The sequence below is a fragment of the Dromiciops gliroides genome, chromosome 5 (genome assembly GCF_019393635.1).
Source record: "Dromiciops gliroides isolate mDroGli1 chromosome 5, mDroGli1.pri, whole genome shotgun sequence".
Taxonomy (NCBI): domain Eukaryota; kingdom Metazoa; phylum Chordata; class Mammalia; order Microbiotheria; family Microbiotheriidae; genus Dromiciops; species Dromiciops gliroides.
In genome coordinates, this window is record NC_057865.1 from 222,412,576 (window position 1) to 222,438,886 (window position 26,311).

Sequence of the window (26,311 nt, forward strand, 5' to 3'; positions counted from 1 at the left end):
AAAGGAAGAGACTTGTTCATGGTTAGTAAGCAACAGTTGGGCCTCTAACCTAGGCCCTCTGACTCCAACACTGGCCCTCCTGTCCCTGTGTCATGATGTTCTTTCCTCCTTGGGTCTCATTCCAGACACCTCTTCCCTCCTATCCTAGACGCTCTCTACTCTCTTTCCTGGGATCTGTTTTGGAACAATCTTCTCTCCCTTCAGCCCCTTCCTCCAATCTTAGAAGGAAGAGAGAAACTGTGGAGAAGACCAAAAGAGGGCAGCCCAGAGGCAGCCAGCCTAGGGGATAAGTGTGAAGATGTAGGGAGAAATCAAAGGCAGCAGCCATGTTCAAGTCTCTGGATAGCTTTATTCTACAAGACAAATGACTTTATTTAAAAGGAGACCAGAACATGAAGGAATGGGCTGAAAGTCAAGCAGAAGGTATTGAATTTGGAGCTCAAGGAGGACTTTCTCCCATTATTAGTGATTGAGAATCAATTAATAGCTATGAGAGCTTGCCTCAGAGGCAGGAAAAGCCGAGGTTTGAGTTCTGTTTCTGGCTTCTTTTTTTGTTTGTTTGTTTGTTTGTTTTGGTGAGGCAATTGGGGTTAAGTGACTTGCCCAAGGTCACACAGCTAGTTAAGTGTCAAATGTCTGAGGCTGGATTTGAACTCAGGTCTTCCTGAATCCAGGGCCAGTGCTCTATCCACTGCGCCACCTACCTGCCCTTGTTTCTGGCTTCTTTAAGAGGATAAGTTGTAGAGAATGTCCTGACCTTCCTGGGTAGAAGGAGTTCCTCACCCCTGGTTGATGGAGCCCCAGTGATGAAGTCACTGGTCAGTTCTAAGAAAATTAGTAATAGGTTACATATATATTATGCTTTCAGATATGCCAGGTGCTTTCTGCACAATAAGCCTGGGATGTAAGTCTTTTTTTTTTTTTTTTTTTTTTTTTTTTTTTTTTAGGGCAATGAGGGTTAAGTGACTTGCCAAAGGTCACACAGCTAGTAAGTGTCAAGTGTCTGAGGCTGGACTTGAACTCAGGTCCTCCTGTATACAAGGCCAGTGCTTTAGCCACTGCGCCACCTAGCTGCCCCGATGTAAGTCTTTTTAAGTGTTATGATCCCTGTCTTGCAGATGGGGCAAATGAGGCTGGGAGTTTGTGACTGGCCTCATGGTCACACAGCTAATGGAAGAGTTGGGATGTGGACTTGGGTAATCTTTTGATTCCAAATTCAGCACTTATTATAGCAAGCCTCATTAAAGAATGGGACTGGGAAGTGACTGGGCTGTGGGGGCTTGTGGCATCTTCTTCCCTAGGGAGATTTTAGGACCTTAACCAGGGGCCCAGTGTGTGTTTGGGGAGAGAGATGGAGAAGGTAAAAGAGGAAAAGGGAGGGGGAGAAGGAAACAGAGAGGAGGAGGGAGAAGGGAGAAGAAGAAGGGGAGAAAGGAAGAGAGAGAGAAGAAGGGAGGGAGGAAGAAAGACACAGAGGGAGAAAGAAGGAAGGGGGAGGGAGGGAAGAATGAGTTCAGATGCCATTCTCCCTTTTGAAAGTTCTGAAGCCAACACAATAGCTATAAAAACAGGTGCCAATTGATAAGCCATTCACCTTCCTTGTTTCTCTGCCTGAAATGACATGCAAAGCCTCTTGCAACCTTGCTTGGAGGTAGAGGCAGCTGTGGGACAATAGTGTGACCTTTCCCCTTCTCTAGCTCCATGTGTGATCTCTTTCCCCCCCTTCTTGGCAGGGGGTGTCTTGAAAAAGTCTGGATGTGCATGTCTGCTCCCAGGGATTCCTTACTGCCCCTGCCTTATCAGTGTGATTTCTCCATCACTGTGCTACCTAGTAGGGGCCTGCTTCTCTCCAGCCACACCCAAGCTGTAGGTAGTAGCTAGCATCAACTTCAGGCTTCACTGACAAATGGTGAGGAGGCAATACAATCACCCCTCCTCACCACCCTTCCCTACTCCCATCCTAGGCTCCCCAAGGTTGCCATGGTGAGGGAGTGATGCTTCCTGCAGAGAGATGAAGCTGTGCCAGGGTTATTCTGCCTCAAGAATAACCCAGCCTGGACATTCAACACTCACTTAGTAGACATGTATTAGGTGCCTACTACATGCAAGGCATTGTACAGGGTACCAAAGGTAGACAAGGCAGAAACCCTGATGTCAAGGAGATCACTACCTAATGGGGGACACAAGACCCATGCAAATCAATAAAATGTGAAATAGAAAGTGTGGTGGGACTTCAGAAAAGGGACTGCCCACTGGGAGGATCAAGGAAGGATTCCCGGAGGATTGAACTGTTGGGTGAAGGTGGAGTAGGATTTCAAAATATAGACAATGATCAGGATGGGAATAAAGAAGGAGAAAGGGGCACCGAGGCAAGAAGTGTAGCTGTGCTGGGGAAACAATGAGCAGTCAGTCCCCTTAGTGGGAGTATAGAATACATTAAGGGGAATCATGTGAAATAAGTTTGGAAAGATAGGTTGGAGTGAGACTGAAGAAGGCTTTGGCTTCTAGACTGAGGAATCTGAACTTTATGCAGTGGGCAATGAGGAGGCATTGAAAAGTTGTGAACAGCAGGGTGATATAATTAGAGCTATGCTTTAGGAAGGTCACTCTGGCAGGCTGCATTAGACTGGGGGAAGATCAGAGGTTTTTACAGCAGTCCAGGCAAGATGTAATAAGGCTCTGAACTCTAAAGGTGGTAATAGTTATGGCCAGGAAGGGTTTGATGTGAATGAGGTTACTGGGGTGGAATATGGTAGGACTTGGGAATCATTTGCAGAAGGCTGGTCATTGAAACCATGGAAATGGATGAAGGGATGATGGAGAGAGGCTCAGAATGGAACCTAGGAAATACCAAGAGGAAGGGAGGAAAAGGAAAAGAAACAGAATTGGAAAAAGGAGGAATGTGGTAAGAGGTTCTCCTTCTGGAGAACAAGAGAGTGTCACAGAGACCATGGGAAGAAAGGAGTATTCATCAGCATCAGACACAGCAGAGATGACAACAACAAGGAACAAAAATGACTACAAGGAGTTGAATGAATGAGTTGGGAGTAAGGGAAATGGAAACCCAAGAATTATCAGGGAAAAGGAGGGAAAAATGGGTTTCCTTCCTCCCTTTTCCCTTCCTCCCTTTCACTCTTCCTCCCTTCCCTCTTTCTGCTGCTTTTGGAGGATAAAGAGTGTAACGATTGGAATGACGGCACCTGCTGGATACTTACTGTAGAAGAGTTCTGCCCATGAAGCGAAGGTCTTTGAGGGCAAGACCAGGAGTCTTTTCTTTGGGAGGAAGTGACGCGGACTAGTGGGAGGAGGAAGGAAGAGACTGGCGCTGACTCTGGGGCTTTTTCCTGAGGACTCTGGCGGAGAAGGGAGCGAGAAATGTGCTCTCCCTTTAATAGATAGAAATCTAGGCCTTTTTCTCTCTCTTTACCAAATTCTTATTCTCCTTAATAAATGCTTAAAAGTCTAACTCTTGCTAAAGTTTATAATTTATTGGCGACCACTCATTAGATATTTTAGACAGTTTAGCTAGAATTTTAACCCTTAACAGATGGCTGACCACGAAGAGGAAAGCTAAACTTCAGTCTTCTGATCTTCTGGTTGGGTAAGAAATTTCCCCTCCCTCTCCCTTTAACTGCTAAGTACTGGTGTACTGGCTGTGTTTTCCTTTAAATTTTTTCAAATGGACCTTTTAAACTCCCTAATTACCCTATTTTTGATTTTAGTCTGTTTAACCAGACAAATGGGAGATAAGATCATGTTAATGCTTTGTTTTTGTGGATTTTCTATTTTTCTTTTTCTTTTTGTTAAAAGAGCCAGCAACTTACTCACACAAGGAAATATCACTCCCTCTCCCAACCATGCTTTTTCAGAGAAACCTGAAGAGATTCCTGCAGCTTTTCCCAGTTCTAACACTAATTGTTGCTCTAATTTTGCATGCCTGGAGGCAATGACCCACCCTCTAGAAGTTTTTAATCCCCTAGCACCTGGAGGCAAAGTGGGGGAAGAGGAATCCAGGCCTGAGTTCAAAATCAAGTCTGATTCAAATTGTGCTGGTCCCTCCCCTCCTCTCCAGACCCCACCCTCTACTCCTCCCATGGCCAAGCCCATTGCTTCCCCGGCCTGGGAAGTCCAGAGAACTGATGCGCATGCTCAACTTTCTCTAACTACATTTGCAGCTTCAGGCTCAGCCCTTTCCCAGCCTGGCTGTGCTTCTGAGACAACCTTAGAAAGCCCTTTAAATTCCAGATATGCTTGTTTTGTTCATAATTTTGCTAACCTGCTTTTGTCTTTAATTAGTAATCTTATAAAGCATTTGTATGGTGAAAAGACTGACAGACAATATAGAGGGGTTAAAGAAGAAAAACTTAAGCTGAATAAGAATGACAATCATCACCATAGTTCAAGACTCTGCTTCTTTTGCCATGGAAGGGTACATATTTTACAGAAATGTAGAAGTAAGCAGCAAGGTATTGATATGAGTATTGGGGATTTTAGATATCGGAATCAAAAGTGTTCTGAATTCACTCAGAGTAATAATGTCAGTTCAGAGGTTACATAGGATTTCTATGCTATTATATATACATTTTGAAATTAATGGTATGGGTTTATTTTCATAGAGATTTTCATGCTTTTGAGATTGTGTCTTATACTTAGTTTTTAAAACAAGGAGAATATTTGTAAAAGCTTTTTAGTCATGTGATCAAGTTTATATTTTATAATACTCTTTAAGTTCAAGTTCATTTAGATTTCCTTAGTTTGAATTTCACTGTCTTTTATTGTTCCATGTGTATTTTCTTCTATTCATTTATCTAATTTTGAAAAAATTGCAAGATGGTTTTGATTTCATAATACAGTGTTAATTCTAGGAGTATTGTGCTCCCATATTCTGAGTTGTTTGTTTTTGTTATTTTTTCTCAACTGATTATTTGATCAAACTCTTTAAAGCATTTCCCTGGCAAATTGTTTGCCATGGCAAGTGTAAATTGATTCTAGAAGTATTATTTTTGATAAGCATATTCCAAAAAAAAAAAAAAGAGGGGAACATTTGTAAAAGTTTTCTTTTTTCAAAAAAAAAGTTCTTTGAGATTCTGTTGTGCTTTAACTTGTATTTAAGTATGTTCTGATTTTTCACAAAAGTAATTGTATACTAAGTAAAAAAAAAGATTATTTGAAATTGTTGCATAACTATATATTGTGTTCTGAGTCAAGATGTATTCACATTTTTTGCAATCATTTATTATCCTCAATTTTTAAATCCATATGAGACTTGGATTATGGGAACTTATCATTTAAGACATTAATTGCCTTTATTCTGAGTTATCAGATGCCAGTCCAATCACAAGAGGAATACGTGCAAGAGCAGACACTGAACTGTCACATGAGGGGAGACATGCATGAAGTCAAGGTATGGCCGAGGGAACGGCTTTTGACAAATGTTGAGGTTGGATTCTCTTGGTTTAATATTTTATTTTATTTTTCCCCACAATATTGTACAGATGGCTGGAAGTATTGATCCCACCCATCTCACTTCTACACCTGGCTTCTATGCTCCCTCCTATATGCCTGATGCCATGGACATCTCAATCCCATGCATCTGATTAAGTCTGACTCAGTTTCTTCCAATATGTTCGGTGGCTTGGACATATATTCCATCCACCTATTTTAAGCCTGGCATACTGTATGAGCAGTACATATTGCTCAAGTGTGGGAATGCTCATATCCCATCATTTCTCTGTTCTTTTATGGTAACCCCCATAATTATCTCAGGTGTCATGATAAATACAGTGTTGAATTTGGCCTTGACACCTGTTACCAATTATATTAGATTTTTTAAATTTCTCATAATGGCATGAGGATAATTAGGCAGATGATGCAAAAAGTGATGAAACAAAGATAAAAAAATTATTTTTAATAATTAATATCGCAGCAATTGTCTTCTCAATTACCCTCCATAAGGGGGGGACTATAGTAATATTATAATTTTAAAGAATGGTTCAATTTTTGTTTTATTATATGTTTCATGTGTAACAACTAAGATTCTGAATTCCCTTAGACATGTTTTTGAAAACTTTCATTGTTTGATTTGATTATTGACAAAGCTATTTTAAAGTTGTGTTAAGCTCAATTTTGTAGGAAATTTCCTGGCTAATTACCAGCATCCACACATCAACCCCTGAAAAGACTTCCATTCCACGACTACACCTAGAGGACATCTGAGAAAAGACTTTCAGAGACTTTAAATGAACAGTTTTGATTTGTTGTTTTTGTTGTTTTTTTTTCTCTTTCTGTTATAATATACACCATCTGTAACATGTATTCTCTGCAGAGGCCCTCCCTTTGCAAGACTAATGTCAAAGCGTCGGTTCATGAGGACAAAAAAAAAAAATCGCCCCTCTGGACAAAACTTTCCTCTCTTCCTTTTCTATATTGTTGTTCACATATTATTAGTTAGCAATAGTTATTATATTGTTTTTACTGTTCCATCAAGGAAACATTTTGTTTCTTGAGGAACAACAGGGGGGACTGTAACGATTGGAATGACGGCACCTGCTGGATACTTACTGTAGAAGAGTTCTGCCCATGAAGCGAAGGTCTTTGAGGGCAAGACCAGGAGTCTTTTCTTTGGGAGGAAGTGACGCGGACTAGTGGGAGGAGGAAGGAAGAGACTGGCGCTGACTCTGGGGCTTTTTCCTGAGGACTCTGGCGGAGAAGGGAGCGAGAAATGTGCTCTCCCTTTAATAGATAGAAATCTAGGCCTTTTTCTCTCTCTTTACCAAATTCTTATTCTCCTTAATAAATGCTTAAAAGTCTAACTCTTGCTAAAGTTTATAATTTATTGGCGACCACTCATTAGATATTTTAGACAGTTTAGCTAGAATTTTAACCCTTAACAAGAGCCAGGTTATGTGATTATAGATTTATAGCTGGAAGGGACCTTAGGTGTCATTTTACAGAGGAGGAAACTGAGGCCAAAAGAGGTTAATTGCTTTGTCCTGGGTTCCCCAAGTAGTAAGTTGTGAGTCAGAGCTAAGATTTAGACTCAGGCCTTCTGATCCCTGAGTCAGAATTCTTTCCCAGAGGTTAACTAGAGTTATAAATGTCTGGGAAGTAAGACAGGGAATCAAAACTCTGCCCAAATGTTTAGGAATTTTCTTGACTGGGGGCTTGGGGGCAATTGTGCATATACTTATAACTTTTCATCTAAAATAAACTCCCTAAAACAGAAGAGAAGGATCCATGTAGGCCTTAGGGACTGTTATATTACCTCCAGTCTTAAAACAAAATAATTATTGTAACAGGCTCTTAAAAAGAGACTTCAGAAAGTTGCCTGGGAACATGGAGAGTTTAAGTAACTTTCCTAGGGTCACATTGTCAGTATGTATCAGAGGGAACTGGTGTCCAGGTCTTCCTCTAGCTTCCTATCCACTGTCTAGTATCCATTAATATCTGTATATATTAACATATGTAAAATGCTTCACAAACCTTAGAGTGATATATAGAAGCATATACAAAATGTTATTGGCTGTAAAGTCAGCACTTGAGAGCAGGAACTAGGGTGGTCTTTGCATCCCCAGTGCTTAGCACAGTGACAGATATGCAGTAGGTACTTAATAAATGCTTTTAGATGGATTTAAGTACTTTAAAGCAAAGTTACCAACAACTCCCAAGTGCTGCCTGAACCAGATTATAATGTAATTGGGAAATATTCAGCAAAATAAACAGAACATACAGCACATAGATAATGCTAATATATGGTTTTCTAAGTTAATATGTTGCCAGCAGGGGCCCTTATGTACAGTTCAATGGCCTGTTTCTGCTTGAGTTTGATACCACTGTTTTGAAACCATCCAAAGAACCTTGAGTGTTTCCTTTATCCCGTCTTAAAAACCCAGATATTTCTTGGTTGAGGCATAGCCCAAACCCCAGAGTCATCCCCATACCTTGATATCTAGGCCTGGGGTGACAAAGTCCTCTGGGCATAGGGTGAATTTCCCTTGTAGGCTTTGGGACCAGAACCTCACTGCCCTGCCCCACCTGGAGGTGTCCTAACTCTGACTTCCTCCCCTCTGCTCAGAGATGAGGGCTTTGGCTGAACTCCTGGGTCCCTATGGCATGAAGTTTCTAAGTGAGAACCTGATGTGGCATGTGACTTCCCAGATTGTGGAGCTGAAGGTACTGTTGGTAGGTGGATGGGTGGGGGTGTCCCCAGGAAGGAGGCAATCCAGATGCCTGGGAGGAGAAATAGTTGGAGGGCTCTTGGCTGGGTAGGAGAACATGGAAGGTTGGCTTTTCCTTAAACCTTCCCCAAGGTCTTGATCCATGGGTGTCTCGATCCTGGGGTTGTAGAAGCTGGTGGTAGAAAACATGGACGTGCTGGTACAGATCAGATCCAACTTCAGTAAGCCAGAGCTCATGGCCTCTCTGGTGCCCCAACTGACTGGTAAGTTTCCTTCCCTTTCCTTAAGTAAGGGGCCCATCATCCCTGCTTTTTTCCTTGCTCACCCCCAGGCCCAGGAAGTCATTTAAGAAACCTTTAGGTGGGGCAGTGGGGCAGCTCCCCGCTTCTTTAGCAACGTGAAGGGTGGGTTCATTGAGGGAGTTGGGGTAGGAGCTGGAAAGCATAGAATGATTCCTAAACCCCTGGCAGAGTTCCTTCTAATTTTCCTTGTCTTCCTTCCCAGGGGCTGAGAATGTGCTGAAAAGAATGACCATAATTGGAGTCATCCTCAGCTTTAGGGCCATGGCCCAGGAGGGCCTCCGAGAGGTGAGCCTGGGGAGGAGGGGCCAGAGGTGAGAGGTTAAAGGTGGGGAGGGACATCAACCAGCAAATCACAGAAAATCCAGAGGAAAGGAACCAAGGGCCTTGAGGGGAAGCCCTTAGGGAGAGGGGAGATGGGTAGAGTTGGAGACAATTTTCCTAAAGTTTGACATTACTCCTATGCTTTCAGAATCTCTGATTTCATACCAGAGGATATACTCTCTAATCCATGTAGATGTAATCCTCTTCGAGGCTTCCGAAGCTGTTTCATGAGTTGATGGAGCCAAAAATTTGCCCTCTGGTGGCCAGCCTTTGGGTGGATGAACCTCAGGACTTAGCTGGTCTGATACTTAGAAGACAGTTGCTGAATCGTGGTATCAGAGAAAGGCAGAATTGGAGGGCTCTGCACTAAATGAATAATATTGTCATTGTTATTATAATTTATTCTTATGTAGCAACAACGAAGAAGACTGGTATCCATTTAAAAAAAATTTTTTTTTTTAGCCTGTGTGTATAAGACGTCTACCCCTGGGGCTAATAGATACTCCCTTGGAGCAAGCTGTTCTAGCAGCCCTAGAAGGTGACATCTTTTGACCTGGTTCAAGGCCTCCCTTTCCCTTCTGTACTCGCTGGCCAGCCACTTAGGACCTCTGTGATCTTTGTTTTCTCTTACTCCAGGTTTTCTCTTCCCACTGCCCATTCCTAATGGGCCCCATTGAGTGCCTGAAGGATTTTGTCACCCCAGATACAGATATAAAGGTAATGGGGTGACTTTGGGGTTGTCTGTAAATTTTCTTAGCCTGTTAATTAGAAAGTTTCTGGGTTCAGAGAAGGAGTGCTTTGAAAAATACTTTAAGGAGACAGTAGGGGCTATGGAGATGTTATGGGTAGCAGGGGGATAGAGCTATCCTTTGCCTTTCTTTATGAAATGAGCAGAATGCAAATGAGATGTTGAACACGGTACATACAAATGAGTCCCTACTACTTTTGAATCAAGGGCCCAGGCACTTCTTCAATGAGATAGAATTGCTTTTTCTATTTCTGTGCATCCCTCCAGCCATGAGAGGTTCCCTGGCTCCTCCCCAATCTTTTTCTAAGACTTTAAAAAACTTCCATTATCAGCTTCTGACACTCTCCCAAGTTGTATCAGTGTGGAGAAGTTGTCATGCAGCCACTGGGTCTGAAGAAGAGTTTATAATGAAATGGTGAACTTTCGAATCATGGTGGGACCCTCTTCCTGAACCCCTTATCCCACCTTCCCTCCAATTAGCTTCCTCCAATGAATTCTGAGGCTAGGAATCTTTCTCTTTCACTGTTATAGACAGGAAATAGATTAGGCAATCACTTATGTTCTAAACCCTCCCCTGCCAAACCCTATGCTTACTTGGTTCCTTCCATAACTTAGATGCTACGTTGGTCATCAGGCCTCAACAGGGGTCCTCTACTAAGTCCCTTGAGGTACTTGGGGTGGGTTAGTGTGTTTGGGGGCAGGGAGCATTGGGGGTGGGTCTTCTGGGAGCAAGGACCATACATACTGGGGCAGCAGGACATTCCACCCTCCATGAGGGGCAGTTGATCCAACGGGAAGTAGTTTGAGATTTCTTGACTCTTGGGTCATGAGAATCCTAAAGTATTTTGAGAACTATAGTATGATGGTAAAGGGAAGGGAGACAAGAAGCAATAGGATTAAATGGAAGCAGAAATCATTGAACTAGATGTTGGGAGAATTTTCTGATTGGGACTGTTGAAGCAAGAATGGGCATCTCATTTCTTTGGGTTTCAGCTTTTTTTCCTTTCTAACAAATGAGGGTGTTGGACTAGACCACAAGGTGGCGCACAGCTGAGGCTCTATACCTGTAATTAGTTTGTCTCAGGCCTAGAGATCTTATTTTTCCTGGGGTACTTTACTTGAACCTCCCCTCCTTCATCACTGGCCCTGTTAAGCATCTCTGCTGCCATGTTTCTTTCCTCTTTCAATTCACTCTCCCCATGTTCTAAACTTCATCCCCTCAAGAACATGTGTTCACTATCTTATAAGGTAGCAATTAGCTGATCTGATGAACTCATTTTACTAATGTACTAATGGGAGAAGGCATGTCTAAGGAACAGCAAAAAGACCAATCTGGGGGCAGCTAGGTGGCACAGTGGATAAAACACCAGCCCTGGATTCAGGAGGACCCGAGTTCAAATCTGGCCTCAGACTCTTGAGACTTATTAGCTGTGTGACCCTGGGCAAGTCACTTAACCCTCATAGCTCCACAAGGGGAAGAAAAAAGAGTATGAGAAGGCCATAGGAACTCTTCAAGGTTCCCACCAGTTCCTGGCCCACAGATGTGCCCTGGAGCAAGGGTCTTCTAGAGACAATCAGTAATTATCATTTGTTCTTTTAGTGTGTTGAATTACCTTGTAGTTTTAAAATAAAGTATTCACACATATGTATGTATATACACATGTATATACAGATGGCTCAGTGGATAGAGCACTGAGCCTGTAGTCAGGAAAACCTGAGTTCAAGTCAGGCCTCAGACACTAGCTGTGTGACCCTGGGCAAGTCATTTAACCTCTGTTTGCCTTAATTCACTGGAGAAGGAAATGGCTAACTGCTCCAGTATATTTGCCCATGCACAGTATGGTCCACAGGATCCCAAAGAGTTGGACACAAGTGAATGACTAAACAGCAAAATATACACACACGTGTACATATGTGGTTATGTAAACATGTAGGTACATAATCTATATAATTATATATGTATATATGCACATGTGTATATACACATATATGTGTGTGTATGTATATCTGTATATCTAGTAGAGATGAAATTGGCACAAAATCTCTCTGATAGAGATTGAAAAACAATTTTCACAGAGCAGGAAAAAACCCTAAGAATATGTACTCAGGTGGTCTTCCCTGCCCCCTTCCCTCCAAGATTGCTGGCCCCTTGACTAGATGAGCTTCCCTCTCTAGAAATCTAATTGGGGCATGGAATGTCCTCTTGAAGGAATTTGAGAAAAAGAAACTTGTTTTCTGCTAGGAGGATATAGGCTATTTGGAAAGGGGGAGGGTGGGGTGAGAAGACTTCCCCAAGGCCCTCTCATCCCAGTTGCTGTCTGCTTTTGTAGTGAAGGGCAGCTTCCCATCAGGGGAGCCTTTGTTTTTTGGCAGCTGCTGATGGCCAGGTTGGGCCGCACGGGCCTGTCAGGAATTTGACAAGCTGATAACTCCCAGGCAGCTCTGAGCTCTGGGCAAAGCTTCCCATGGAAATGAGGGGATGGGGCTTTGAGAAGAGATGGATGCTGTGTTAGAGGTTCTGGCTGTGGAGGGCTGGGAGGACTTAGGGGGCTGTTGCTTTTGGAGATGCAGGAACATGATTTCTCCAGAAAAACAGGTCCCTTCTCCCTTTCATATTGAAAATATTTTAAACACTTTTTTTTTTTTTAGTGAGGCAATTGGGGTTAAGTGACTTGCCCAGGGTCACACAGCTAGTGTTAAGTGTCTGAGGCCGGATTTGAACTCAGGTACTCTTGACTCCAGGGCCGGTGCTCTATCCACTGTGCCACCTAGCTGCCCCGGAAATATTTTAAATGTCTCTCTGGCCCTAGATAGATATACTGGGGATACAGGGACTGTGGAGTCAACTCAATCAATGTTCCTCCCAGTGGTTATACTTCTGCCCTCTGGAGAAAGAAGAAGATTTGGGTTAAATATATGGAAGAACTTTCTAACCATTAAACCTGTCTAATAGAAGACTGGGCTGCATTGAAAAGTAGTGAGTTCCTCATCTCTTGAAGTATTCATATAAAGACTGCATGATTATCTGTCAGAGAAATAGAGAGGATTAATGCACTGAATGGGAGATTAGATGAAATAGGATTGTTGAGTTGAAATTCTTTGAATGAGAAAATTGAGACAAAGAGATGTTAAGTGATTTGCTGAAGATTACAGAGGTAGAAATGGCAGAGCTTGGATTTGAACTCAGGGCTTTTGACTCTAAACCTAGCACTCCACTATATCATACTCTTCTACAACCTTTAAGGTTGCTTCCCTTTCTAAGATCCAATGATTCTATAAGTATTAAGTTCATACTGTAAACCTGTAGCATCTCTATCCCTTACTCAAAATCTGAAATTCTGCTGAGTTTTGGGGCAACTGAAGCTCATCACTGTTCTAAGAATTGTAGGTAAAACAAAGAAGTATATGATCTAGCTGGGGAGGAGAGGACAGAGAAAGGATCAAATACTTGTTAAATGCTGGCTCTGAGCTAGCACTCTGCTCTTTACAGATCTCATTGGATCCTCGAACAATCTTGGGAGAAAGAGGCTAATATTATCCTCATTTTCCAGTTGAGGAAACTGAGGTTAAGTGATTTGCCCAGGGTTACTCAGCTAGTAAGGACGTGAGGCTGGATTGAACTCGGCTCTTCCCAGGCCCAGTGCTTTCTGCTTTCTGTTCACTTAGCTGCCTCAAGGGCAAGGAGGCAAGGTGAATGCCTGACAAAGAAAGATAAAGTATGTAATAAGTTCCTTATGAATAATAGAGTAAACATTATAAGAATTCAGAGTGGGGGTGCAGCTAGGTGGCGCAGTGAATAGAGCACGGGCCCTGAAGTCAGGAGTACCTGAGTTCAAAACCGACCTCAGAGACTTAACACTTACTAGCTGTGTGACCCTGGGCAAGTCACTTAACCCCAATTGCCTCACTAAAAAGAAAAAAAAGAAAAAAGAATTCAGAGGGGAGAGAGAAGGGGTGGTTGAGGATGGTTTTACCCAAGAGGGAGGATCTGTGCTGGACCTTCAAGGACAGGAAGAATTGAGATAGACACCAGTGCAAGCCATTCTGGGTAGGGATTATGAACAAAGGGGCAGGGGCAGCAACATCCAGGGTGTGGTGGGGGCCAGACAATAACAAACAATAACCATTTTGCCCAGAGAGAAGAGCTCATAGTAATAGATGTGGAAGGGTTTGAATGCCAACTTAAGGATTTGCCTTGATTCCCTTGGTGCTGGGGAGTCATGATGAGAAGATGATCTAGACAAAGCTCAGGTGATAGGGCATGAGAAGTTAGAGGTTTTAGAAAACGAATCCCAGGAGCTTTTTCTAAGCACATCGCATCCTCTCCTTGGGCCCCCCTCCCAGGACATTCACCTCATTTCCTTTCTACTAGGTGACTATGAGTGTCTTTGAGCTGGCTTCTGCTGCAGGTGTGTGCTGTGACATCGACCCAACCTTGGTGGCCGCCATTGCCAACCTGAAAGCAGGTAAAAATGTGCTCTGTACCTTGGTGGGGGTAGATGGAAAGGATTCGATGATGCTGAATCTTCTTTGCCTGGATAAGGGCAGACCCCACCGTCAGCCAAGGGGGATACAAATAACCTCTTTCAGTCCTAGGCAGGTCATTCCATTATGTTCAGGGTATGGCATACAACTTAGAACCTGCTCTCAAGGAGGTTACGGTCTAGTCAAGGAGGCAAGGTTAGTATGTAAAGCACCATGAGAGAATAGCACAAGTTGGTTTCTCATGAAGTGCTCAATTGTTTTGCACAGACTCCTAGCATTCTTGTGATCCTGGGCCTCCCAATGCCTGCTTACTCAGACACATTCACTTAAGTAACCACTTTCCCACCCACCCACCCACCCACAGACTGAGCCGTATTGCTATTACTCTACTTTATTCCCTACAGTTCTTCATGCATTTTCTATATTTAGCACAATCTGTGAAAACACATACACAGAAGGGACCTGAACCTGATAACCTCAGTTGTGTTACCAGACCCACCCACATTCCCCAGTGTTAGCTGGCCCTTCCCTCTCTCTCCCACTTCCCACACCCAGTTCTCCTTCCTTTTCACCCTGTAACTCTATCCCTCAACACTATAACCCTATGAAGTAGGTAGAACGAGTATTATTTCCATTGGACAGATAAGGAAACGAAGTCTAAACTAGTCTGTGTCATTGGACAGATGAGGAAACCTCTCAAGGTTAAGTGACTTAGTCAAGATCACAGAGGCAGTGAGTAGCAGAGTTGAGATGCTAACCTTTTGATTCCAGAACCAGTGGTCTGTCTGCTAGGTCACACTGACTTCTTCTCCTCCCTCCCCTGATGTTTCTTTTAGATACCTCATCTCCTGAGGAGGAGTACAAAGTAGCCTGCTTGCTCCTGATCTTCCTTGCGGTTTCTATCCCTCTCCTTGCCACAGACCCTTCTTCTTTCTACAGCATAGAGAAGGATGGTAAGAGAGGAGTGGGTCAGCATGGGGGTGAATTGGAAAGGCCAGTCAAGGAGATAACTTGGGGGAAGCTCTGTTCTGACCAAACTAAAGAAGGGAAGCTTGTGAAATTCAGGGTGTGTTGAAAACTCAGAGAACGTAACCCTTCTGCCATCCTCACCAGCTCTGGGCTGGGATGAGCACTGGGGGCAGGAGGGGGTGGGAATGGGAAGAGGGGATGGTCTGGCCAAGGAAAGAGAGGAAAATCATTGGGTGGGCCCTGTTTGTGGGTGTCTGACTGTCCACTGACCCTTTCATTTCTCCTTCCCCAACAACTCAGGCTACAACAACAACATCCACTGCCTGACCAAAGCCATCATCCAAGTGTCTGCTGCCCTCTTTACTATTCACAACAAGAACATCGAGACTCACCTCAAGGAGTTTCTGGTGGTGAGTAGGTCTGAAGAGTGGGGGGGGGGGGTGTGAAGCTTCCCTCCCTCTTTCCCCCAGGCTCTCAGCCCTAGCACACTCTTTTTGTTCCACTCCTTTGTGGGGACAGAAGGGGACAGAATAATGTCTGGGTGTGCAATAATAGATAATAGCTCATGTTTTGTAGTGTTTGTTTTTTCACAACAAAAGGAAGCAGTATTAAGTGTTATTATCATCCCCATTTATCGGATGACAAAACTGAGGCTCAAAGAGAGAAATCCATTTGCCCCAGGATCATATAGCTAGTAAATGTCAGACCATAAACCTAATGTTTTCTCTACTACTTCATGGTGCCCCTGGAACTGGTTTGAATTAAAATCATGAACTGTTAAGATTTGGAAGGGACCTTCCAGTCTTCCATGTAGGAAATCCCCCCTGCAACATTTCTGACAGATCTCATCCACCTTCTGCTCAGATACCTCCAGTGATGGGCAGCTCACTACCTCACAAAGCAGCCCTTTGATTTTCTTTTTTTTTTTTTGGGCAATGAGGGTTAAGTGACTTGGCCAGGGTCACACAGCTAGTAAATGTCAAGTGTCTGAGGCTGGATTTGAACACAGGTCCTCCCGAATCCAGGGCCAGTACTCTATCTACTGCACCACCTAGTTGGCCCCGTTGTGTTTTTTTTTTTTAACAGCTTTAATTACCAGAATGTTTTTCCTTAAATGAAGTGAAATTATGCTCCCTTGTAACTCCCCCCTTTCAAGCCTAGTTTTGCCTTTGATGTAACACAGAACAGGTCTGTTTACAATCTACTTGGATTCACAGACTCTGAGAGTTGGAAGTAACCTCACAGGTTATCTGGTTCTACATTCTTTCCAAGACAGGAATCCCTTTTACAGCATGCCTTAGGGATGGTTGTTCATCTTCTGTTTGGATACTCCCAGAGATGTGACGCTTACTACCCTGAGAGGCAGCCTGTCTGAGCTGTAGAGCCTGGAGGGTCTGAGGATCTTTTGCATCCTAGGGGAAAGTCCTCAGGGATCATACCTAGGGGGTGTTTCCTGTGAAAACATGTCATGGGTTAGGGGTATCAGGGACTAGACCACTCCATTCAATGATCATTCAGCAAACACTTATTAATCGCCTGCTGTGTGCAAGGCTCTTTACTAGGGGATAGATCTAAAAAGATATAAAGTGACAAAGATCTTTAAGGAGCAAACATTCTGCCTTGGAAGTGTGAAGCAGAAACAATTCACATGGCAATGTACATTAGTGGGTAGAGAGTTTAGGACTTAGAGTCAGGAAGACCTGAGCCCTAGGCCTGCCTCATATATTTTGTGGCTATATGACTCTGAGTAAGTCACTTAATCTCTGTTGGCCTCAGTTTCCTCATCTATAAAATTGGGATAATAATAGCACCTATCTCACAGGGTTGTTGGGAGGTCCACATGAGGTCATCTATGCCCAAAGCTTGGCAAACCTTAAAGTGTTTATGTGTTGTTGTTACTGTCATTAATTATTATTATTATAAAATGCTTGAAAGTTTACAAAGTACTTTCCTTGCAACAATTCTGGAATAGAGGCGCTGAAAAATTGTTTTTCCCATTTGGCAGATAAGGAAACTAAGGGCAACAGAGACTAAGTGATATCCATGTAACCTGAGGGTAGAGGTATGTGTAGGGGTGGTAATTGACCTGGACTTCTAGGGATTTAGGATAGGTCCCTAGGGTAGGGCAGGAGGGTCTTCACCTCAAATCCGACGCTAGCCATGATGATTCAGTTTAATTCAATAATCATTGATGAAGTCACGGGCCAGTCCCTTCAGCTCCTGGTTCCCTCAGCTGTAAAGTGGAGATGATAATATTTGTTGCTGCCTACCTTGTAGGGCTATTGTGAGAAAAGGAATTGTTATAGAAATGTGAGTTATTCTTGGTGTTTACATTCATCTCTTCTCCTCTACTTGTCTCACATCACCCCCTTAGTTAGGCAGAGCCAGTTCACCACTGTCCTTGGTTTGAGACTTAGTCCATTGTGTGTCTCTTCATCTTTTGGGGTCTGAATGTTAGCAGGGATAGCAACTATTTTTTTTTCAGGGCAGTGAGGGTTAAGTGACTTGCCCAGGGTCACACAGCAGATAAGTGTCAAGTGTCTGAGGCAGGATTTGAACTCAGATCCTCCTGACTCTAGGGCTGGTGCTTTATCCACTGCACCACCTAGCTGCCCCAGGAATAGCAACTATTTAGGAGATGACAGGAGGGGAATAACTGGAGTACACGGGCTAGATATATGTCTCTACCTCCTCAGGGCTGGCTTGGCAGCAACTATGTCTAGAGGACTGAGCATCTGAAGTGGGGTATTATTGGACTGTTAGCCACTAGACCATATTCTCCTTCTCATTGGTTCCATTCCCAGCCTGTAGCTCCCCTTAGGGGGCACTTACACTGGTAGCTGAAGCTAAATTGGCCAGGAAGACCCAGGAACTTTCAATGGAGTGTTTTTCTGGGGCAGGGGGGAAGTAACTAACCTGCTCCTCCATTATGAGCTTTTGGGAGGTTCCTGGTCCCCCTGGTTTTCCTCCTGGCTCTTCCCTTAATTCTTTGCGGGATTCCCAGGGCCTGTCTTCTCTTACCCTCAACAATACCTTTAATTTACACATCTTATAAAGGGCTTTACATTTGTGATCTCATTAAATCCTTACAACAGATCCGTGAGGTAGGTAATAACAAGACCTAGTTTCACTCTCCATAACACAGAGAGGTTATGTTGCTTGCCCAAGGTCACAGCAGGATTTGAACTCACATCTTTGGGCTCCGAGTTCCTGTGTTCTTTCCGTTGCCTCTAAATATTCTTCCTTCTCTCTCCCCCAACTCTGCCCATTGCAGGTGGCCTCTGTCAGTCTTCTCCAGCTGGGACAGGAGGCAGATAAACTGAAGTCCAAGAACCGTGAATCTATTTCTTTGCTTATGCGCTTGGTGAGTAGTGGGTTAACTTTGGTTGGTGGGTCGGCAGGGATGGGTGTAGCATCCATAATTTTCGAGTTGTAATGATTTTAGATACTGTCTTGTCCAACTCTTGCTCCCTACCCCCCACCCCCCACCTTTAGTTTTACAAAATAGGAAACTGAGACTTGGTAAGAAAGTTCAGATGACTAGTTCAAATTTCACCGATAGTCCCCATGGTCCCCAGCTGAAGGACTTTGGGTACCTGGTATAATCACTCTCCCCAAAATTTACTACCATCCTAAGTATACAAAATTTGTTTGTTTTGGTTTTTTGGCTAGGCTATTCATGGTTTAAAGGGAACTCCATAGACTCATCTACAAATTTAAAGTCCACCATTTAGGCAATGATCAACTAGAGATGCCTGTGGAAATTTTCCTGCAGGGAGAGATGGGAGGGCCTCCTGGTCTCCTTGTTGGCCAGATCCATTTGTTTCACTGGTCTCCTACCCTGACCTAATCAAAGATACTCCTGCCTATTTTTTTTTTTTTACTCCTAGCTCTAGGGGTAGAACGGGACAGCAAGGTGGTGAAGAGGATAGAGTCAGGACGACCTAAGGTCAAAATCCTATTTCAGACACTAGCTGTGTGACCCCGGGCAAGTCACTTACTCCTGTTTGCCTCAGTTTCCTCATCTGTAAAGTGAGCTGGAAAAGGAAATAACAAACCACTCTAGTATCTCTGCCAAGAAAACCCTAAATGGGGTCATGAAGAGTAAGATATGACTGAAAATGACTAAAACCAACAAAACTACTGGTAGAGGAAACATTTTCATATTCTCTGTCTTGGTCCCTTCATGATCACCATGTGTAAGGGGCTAAAATTCTAGCTATACTATCTAAAAATCTAATGAGTGGTCGCCAATAAATTATAAGCTTTAGCAAGAGTATTTAAGTGTTTAAGTATTTATTAAAGAGCATTAGGATCAGAGAGAAAGGTAAAAATATAACTATTTCTAAGAGACCCTATCATCTGACCTGCCATGGCGAGGTCAGGAACAAAAAGTACCCAACGCTTCCTCCTTCCTCCCAGAAGCCTCCTGTGAAACTGGGAACATCCCCCCCACCCCCCACAGCTCCAAGCTAATTGGCTGGTAGCTTTGATAGACAGTACCCATGAGCAAATGTTACTTCCTGACACCAAAGAAAAACCGCATGGCTTGCCCTCAGACACCTTCTCTTCATGGCGGAGCTTTCCTATAGTAACTCTCCATCAGGTGGAGTCACTCCAATCGTTACACTTGTCAAAAGTTTTTAAGGATTAGAACTGTCTCCTTCTAACCATTGTATCCTTCCTCCCAATTACAGTGAGGAGGATGCAGATGAAGCATGGTTACAAGGTTGTTAGGTGGCTCTGGCCAGGGGCCAGGTAGTTACCAACATCCTTTTCCCATCTCTCCCTATCTCATGAACTTTTCCAGACCCATAACAAGGAGTTCTAAGGCAGCAGGTGCATAGGGGAAACTTTGGTTTCTTGGCAGGCTCATATTTAGGTTTTGTTCTTCCTACTGCTCCTCTACAAGGGTCTGATTCCTGGGAGCTCTCTCTACACCCCGAGTTCCCCAGGAGCTCAGAGTCTGGGCAGGCCAGTGCCAGAATCTTAATACCAGTGCTCACTGAGCTCATGGCTCCAGCCACTACTTCCCCTGGGCAGGGTTTGACCAAGGGCCCCAAAGAAATAAATATTTGTTGATTGATTGATAGTGGGCTGGAGGTTGAGTGTTGGAGATGAAAGGAGGAATTTGGTTGTATTTGGAATTGGAATGGGGTCAAGAAACCCCACAGGATTGCTCATCCTTTTAGTTATTTGGTTTCCACTTCTGGAAGATAGCAGAAGATCCTTCCTCTGTCATCCCCTTCCCAAGTACCACTGTGTTCTTCCCACTTAGAGGAGTGAGGGAAGTCAGACTTATCTGGGCAGAAGTAGGGAGACCAGTCCTGTAATGGGAGGAGAGCTTGGAATTCCAATTGGCTGTTAAAAGGTGCCGGTGCTGATGCTGGTGCTGGTGTTGGGGAGGTAGGCTTAAGCAAATCGATTTAAATGCAGATATTTCCATTTTAAAGTTGTTAATGACCAGAGAAGCAGGAGGCCAGATTCTTGGATTTGGGAAACAACTCAGGCTGCCTTAAACATTGGACAATTTTCCTTTTCCCCTTGGGCTCTGGGTCTCAGATGTGGAATCTGGGCAGTTCTCCTGACCCCTGCTGCCCTCCTGGCTCCAGGAATAGATCTCAGATGGAGAGCAATGGTCTGGAAAGATGAGGCAGAGGTCTGGCTCTCTCTCTCCTTGCCCTCACCCTCTGTGTCTGGAGCCCCTGAGGGTGTCTGCATTTTGTTGGGAATAACAACATTTTTACTGCTTGCATCAAAGTGCTTCATAGCTTTTGATCCCAGAAGTCATTCAATCTAGCTCCCTCATTTCAAGATGAGAAACTGAGGCCAAGAGAAATCATGGGGCTTGCCCAAGGTCATATGGATAGCAAGTGGAAGAGCCAGGACTGGGAATCAGGTCATGAGTTAGGTAGGAACTTTGTCACCAGTAAACCCCAGTGTGGGGCAGCTAGGTGGCACAGTAGATAGAGCACTGGCCCTGGAAGGACCTGAGTTCAAATCCTACCCCAGACACTTACTAGCTGTGTGACCCTGGGCAAATTACTTAACCCTGATTGACTAAAAAAAAATTAAAATAAAGTAAACCCCTGTGTAAATGAGTTGTTGTTATAATTAGCAGAAATAATAAGGGAGGTCCAAGTATAAGTGTGAGGCTGGCAGAACCCTTTGGAGATTCTCGGTGCCTCCAGGAAGGTCAGTTCCCTCCTCCCATCCCAGGAAGAATGGAGGTTTCCTAGGATGATGCTGGCCCAGAGTCCGTTCTTGTCTTTATTAATGCTGCCTATTGAGAAATTCTTCCTGCAACTAAAACCCAAACCCCTGTTTGTTCAGTTTTGTAGCCCATTTTTTTTCCTACCTGCCCCTGCCGATGGGGGTATCAAGGTGTTCCTGTAGGAATCAGGAAATTTTTCGTGTTGGAAAGAACTTTAGAGAAACACCACACACATGTGAATAGGCATCACGGAATTTCTCTTCCTATTGATGTTTCTTAAATAGGAGAGATGCTCCTCTTCTCTCACCATCATCCCCTTGCCCTCCCACCCCCAACACACAGTAGAATTATGAGACCATGTGGTGGTGCTGGTACTAGACAGCAAAATGGTCCCTGACCAATGGAAAGACAGAGATCTCTTCTCTCAGGAAGATGTGAGTTCAAATCTAGCATTAGCTCTGTGACCCTAGAAAAGTTACTTAACCTCTGTTTGCCTCATTTTCCCCAACTGTAAAAAGGGGATAATAATAGCACCTAGCACAGTGCTTGGTCATAGCAGGTGCTATATAAATGCTCATTCCCTTCTCATTGATGGGGAGCCTAACAGGGATGGGATCCCCTCCTACAACCCAGGGAGTCCCTCTAGAGCAGAACTTCTAAACCACAGGTTCACAGAGGCCCTAAGGGATCCATGGATATGGAACTCAGGGTGTCTGTGAATTGCTTGGGGAAAAACTACATTTTTCATTTCACCAACCTCTCATTGAAATTTAGGGTTTCCTTGATTTTTATGAATGAAAAAAAAGTATTATTTGGAGAAGGGATTGTTAGGCTTCACAAGACTGCCAAAGGGGTCTATTATATACACCAATGTTAATAAGCCCTGATTTTTTGAGGGAGGAGACATCTCTACATCAGCTCCATGAATTGCCTGCCTTCACCCACACCCACCCAAGGCTCCTTGGGCTTCTTGATCTATGGTGCTACTCAACTTAGCTATGGGGCCTATCTCAGCATGCCAGATTTTAATTAGACTAATTAATCATGCCCCTTTCTTCCATGCAATATCCTCATGGTTCCCCAAACTCCTCATTGAAAGAGGGAGGGAGGAGATAGGACCCATTTTCTCTCTCTGTCTGTCTCTCTGTCTCTGTGTCTCTGTCTCTGTCTCAGTCTGTCTTTCTGTGTGTGTTTTCTCTTTCTCTGTCTTTGTCTCATTCTCCCCTTTCTCCTCTTTTTGTTTCTCTCTCTCATTCCCCCCTCTTCTCTCTCTCTCTGTTTTCTTTCTGTCTTTGTCTCATTCTCCCCTTTCTCCTCTTTTTGTTTCTCTCTCTCATTCCCCCCTCTCTGTTTTCTTTCTCTGTCTTTGTCTCATTCTCCCCTTTCTCCTCATTTTGTTTCTCTCATTTCTCCCTCTTCTCTCTACCTCTCTTCCTTCTCTTCTTTCTCCCCCTCCCCTCACCCCTCTCAGTTTTTGTCTATTTCCTGCCCCTGTCCCCCAGGTACTGCTTTCTCACTGTTGCAAAGCATTGTATTTCCTGTAAGACCCTCGCCTACCACTCTCTCTGGTCCAGCTCCCACTTGGGTGTCAGAGGCTTTTGGGGCTCTTGGGCTGAGAAGCTATAATACCTTTTAGGTTGCTCAGTCCCTTGTCCCTCTTCTGGCTTCCTCATTTAGCCCAGATGGAAGCTGGTAGGGAATTTCTTAGAATGGAGAGAGCCCTCAATACTTAGTCAGCTCTGAACCTAGAACTGGGGACATAGTTCATGTCTCTGCAATTCAATTATATCAGACAAATATTTAAGCTTCTGCTAATGTGCCCGGCACTCTGTTGGGAATGGGGAAAACAGAGCTGAATCGTCCTTGCTTTGATGAAGCTTATACTTGATTAGGGTGGGAGATGGGGAAAGAAGGGCTCGCTGAGATGCGTAATGAGTAGTAGGAGGAGAGGGATTGGGCCTGTGATTTCACTGGTAGAAAATGCCCAGGTGAGAAAACTTCCTTTGCAATGTAGGAAGGCATTTTCTTGCATCTTAGTTAAGTGACCTACCCAGGTCTGTCAGAGGCAGGACTTGAATGCAGATCCTCCTGGCTTTGAGGTCAGCTCTCTATGTACTCTATTTATGGGGTTGGGAGAGCTTGTGCCAAGTCACAGAGTTAGGGGGTGGATTATGGTAAACAAAGAACAGGAAAATAGTCCTGTTTAGCTAGAAAACAGAGTGAATCATGGGTTGACGCATTACCAACCTGGAAAGATAGGTTGAAGACAGATTGTGAAGGGCTTAAAATGAGACAAAAGATTTTGAATTTTATCCTAGAGGCAGTAGAGAGCTACTGAAGCTTCTGGGGTAAGGGAGTCATGTGGTGAGACCTGTCTGGAAGGAAGGAGGTGATAGTACCACTGGTGGTAGCCTGCCCTGTTGAGACCTCGGGCAGGCCATCGTGATAAGTTCTGTAAGCCACACTTTATGAGCCTTAATAGAATGGAGCCTGTCCAGAGGAGCTTGACCCGGATAGTGGAGGGGACCAATTTCTTGCCACATGAGAATCAGTTGAAATAGCTACGTTATGCGTGTGAAAAACATGTGTGCAGGGCAGAGGGTCCCAGTGCTGTGCCTCCTGATCTTCAGGTTCCCTTTTCTTCTCTGGTACCTTTCAGGTGGTGGAAGAGTCCTCTTTCCTTACCCTGGACATGCTGGAGTCCTGCTTCCCCTACGTCCTGCTCCGAAATGCCTATCGAGAAGTTTCCCGTGCCTTCTATCTGAGCCGAGTGCCTGCCAGTGCCCACTGATGGGACTGTTAAACCTGTCTCCCACCCATGGCATAATGGAGCCTGGCGCTGTGGAGGCCAAACAACCATTATTTCCATGCTGGGCCAGCCTGTGGATTCACAGAAGGGACTGGTGGGAAAGAAAGGAATGGAGGAGAGGAAGGGTCAGTGGGGGGTGATGGGTAAGAATTGCTGTATACATGGAGGGATGGTCTTAGAATAGAAGGAGAGAAGAGAGGGAAGGGTCAGGGACTGGGGGAGGGTAATAGGAAAATTCAGGGTGTGGGGTTTCCCCTGTTGTGAAATTTACATGTGTGATATGCAGATGAGATGCAAAACCACCGGCAAATGAGCATCTCTGTCTTCTAGAGAGAGCTTGGGCCTTGACTGGTGTCTGGTCTGTCCACCCTTCTTTCCCACTGTTTATCACCATACCAGTGTGATGCTAGCCTGACAGAGGTGATCAATCATCATATAAACCATAATGATTTTATAATCCTCCCTCTGGAGCCTCCATTGTCTCCCCGAACATTCATTAGGGCAATTATCTCCTCCCTTCCTCTCACAAAGCTGTTCAGCAACCAGCCTGCTCCCCCAGCCTAGGAACCGGAGACCAGTAGCCTCCCACTGGGGACCCTACAGAGGTGCTTGTCGCTCCCCCAGCTCCAATCCTCCTCTGTCTGGTGATTCACTGGATCTTTGGGCTGTGGGACCCCTTGCGGGGGTCATCAAGTTCCTCCGAAAACTTCCCCAGGCAGCCGTAGGGGGCCTGGTCCTTTAATTTTCTACTGAACCGCAGGATCTTAGATTTAGAACTAGTGGAAGGGACCTTAGGACCTCTCTAGTCCAACCTCATTTTACAGATGAGGAAACCGAGAGCCTTAGAGAAAGAATGACCTTGGGAAGGTCACAGTGGCAGGGCTAAAGGTAAAGAAGCATCTCCTCTGCCAACTCAGTTGTCTGTGATAGACAGGAAAGCTCTGCTATCGATATGCCCTCAATCTCCTCTTTATTTCCTTAAAAGCAGAGCGGCTCAGCGAGGGTCCGCAATGCCCCGAACTGCCTTGTACCTCAAAGGTCCTGCAGGACTGAGACCCCCGGGGTTTCCATACTGCCCCAGGGCAAAGTTCTTTCCCTTCTGCTGGCCTGACAATTCACCCTTCTCCCTGGGGTGGGGAAGGCCTTGGGCTGGGATTTCCCTTTCTATGTTTCCATTCTCATTAGTCTGAGCCCAGGCATCCTTCTGGGAGCCAAATTGTTTCAACTTTAGCCTTTTCTGCACTAATTGGAGTTTCAATTGTCAGGGAGCCTGGGGCATTCCAGATAGCACTGGACTTTGTTAGCAAATGACTGCCTCCATCTGTCATTTCCTTGCAGCTCCTGCTAGGGAGGAGTTGGGGGCCCGATCCTAGATGTTCTGATCTAGAGTGGCAGGAAATTAACAAGTGGATTAATTGAGGTTCTAAATATATTTCTATGGGGAATAGGGGAATCACTGATTTTTAGCAAAACCATTCTGTACCTTTATTGATTCACTTCTTTATTCGTTCAACTTTTAAGTAAAAGGGCAGCTAGGTGGCGCAGTAGATAGAACACTGGGGCTGGAGTGAGGAAGACAGGAGTTCAAATGCGGCTTTAGACACTAGCTGCACTAGATACTAGCTGCACTAGATACTAGCTGTGTGACCCTGGGCAAGTCACTTAACCCTGAGCTGGAAAAGGAAATGGCAAAACACTCCAGTATCTTTGCTAAGAAAACCCCAAATGGGGTCATGAAGAGTCTGATATGACTGAGAACCGACTAAACACCACCAACATAAGTAAATCAAACATTTATTAAGCACTTGTGTGCCAGGCACTGGGCAAATGCTGGAGATACATAAATAAACAAGGCAGTCCCTGCCCTCAAGAGACTTCCATTCTAATATGGGAGAACAGCACAAAAAGGGGATCTGGGAAGGTGAGTGGGACATGGTGTTGAATGCTTGCATATAGTGACAAAGCAGAGTCTAGTTGGGGATGAGGTGAGGTGAGAACCCACCTACCAGAGCTCGTTGACCCAAAGGCAAGTCAAGGATTTCAGTGGGAAGATGAGGATGACAGACAGTAGTGGGGGGAGACAAAACACAAACATGAGAATACAGAACGTTACATAGGTGCATTCATTAACTGTAAAACAAAGCCATGGGAAGATGAGGAATTTTGTTATAAAGGAGAATCCCTGAAGACAATGGAAGAGGTGGTATTTGGGTTTGGCCTTGGTGATGGGCAAGAGTTCTGTAGACAAAGGTGAGGAGGTGAGGCTTTGTGGGCAAAGGTAAGGAG

At 44.4% G+C, this 26,311-nt stretch overlaps 1 protein-coding gene across 2 annotated transcripts in view; it reads left to right on the forward strand.

Annotated features, from left to right (window-relative positions):
* The window catches only part of NCKAP1L (NCK associated protein 1 like), a 59,567-nt gene extending 35,086 nt beyond the window's left edge, over positions 1-24,481 (forward strand). Inside the window, exons 23-31 of one of the 2 annotated variants that reach the window (XM_043969234.1) lie at positions 8,075-8,181; positions 8,347-8,440; positions 8,682-8,764; positions 9,437-9,517; positions 13,921-14,014; positions 14,870-14,986; positions 15,303-15,412; positions 18,277-18,366; positions 23,876-24,481. In XM_043969234.1, coding sequence (XP_043825169.1) covers positions 8,075-8,181; positions 8,347-8,440; positions 8,682-8,764; positions 9,437-9,517; positions 13,921-14,014; positions 14,870-14,986; positions 15,303-15,412; positions 18,277-18,366; positions 23,876-24,007 — 908 coding nt within the window. In that variant the 3' untranslated portion in view covers positions 24,008-24,481. The remainder of the gene's footprint in view (positions 1-8,074; positions 8,182-8,346; positions 8,441-8,681; positions 8,765-9,436; positions 9,518-13,920; positions 14,015-14,869; positions 14,987-15,302; positions 15,413-18,276; positions 18,367-23,875) is intronic. The other variant, XM_043969235.1, reaches the window with a different exon arrangement.
* The last annotated feature ends 1,830 nt before the right edge of the window (positions 24,482-26,311 follow it).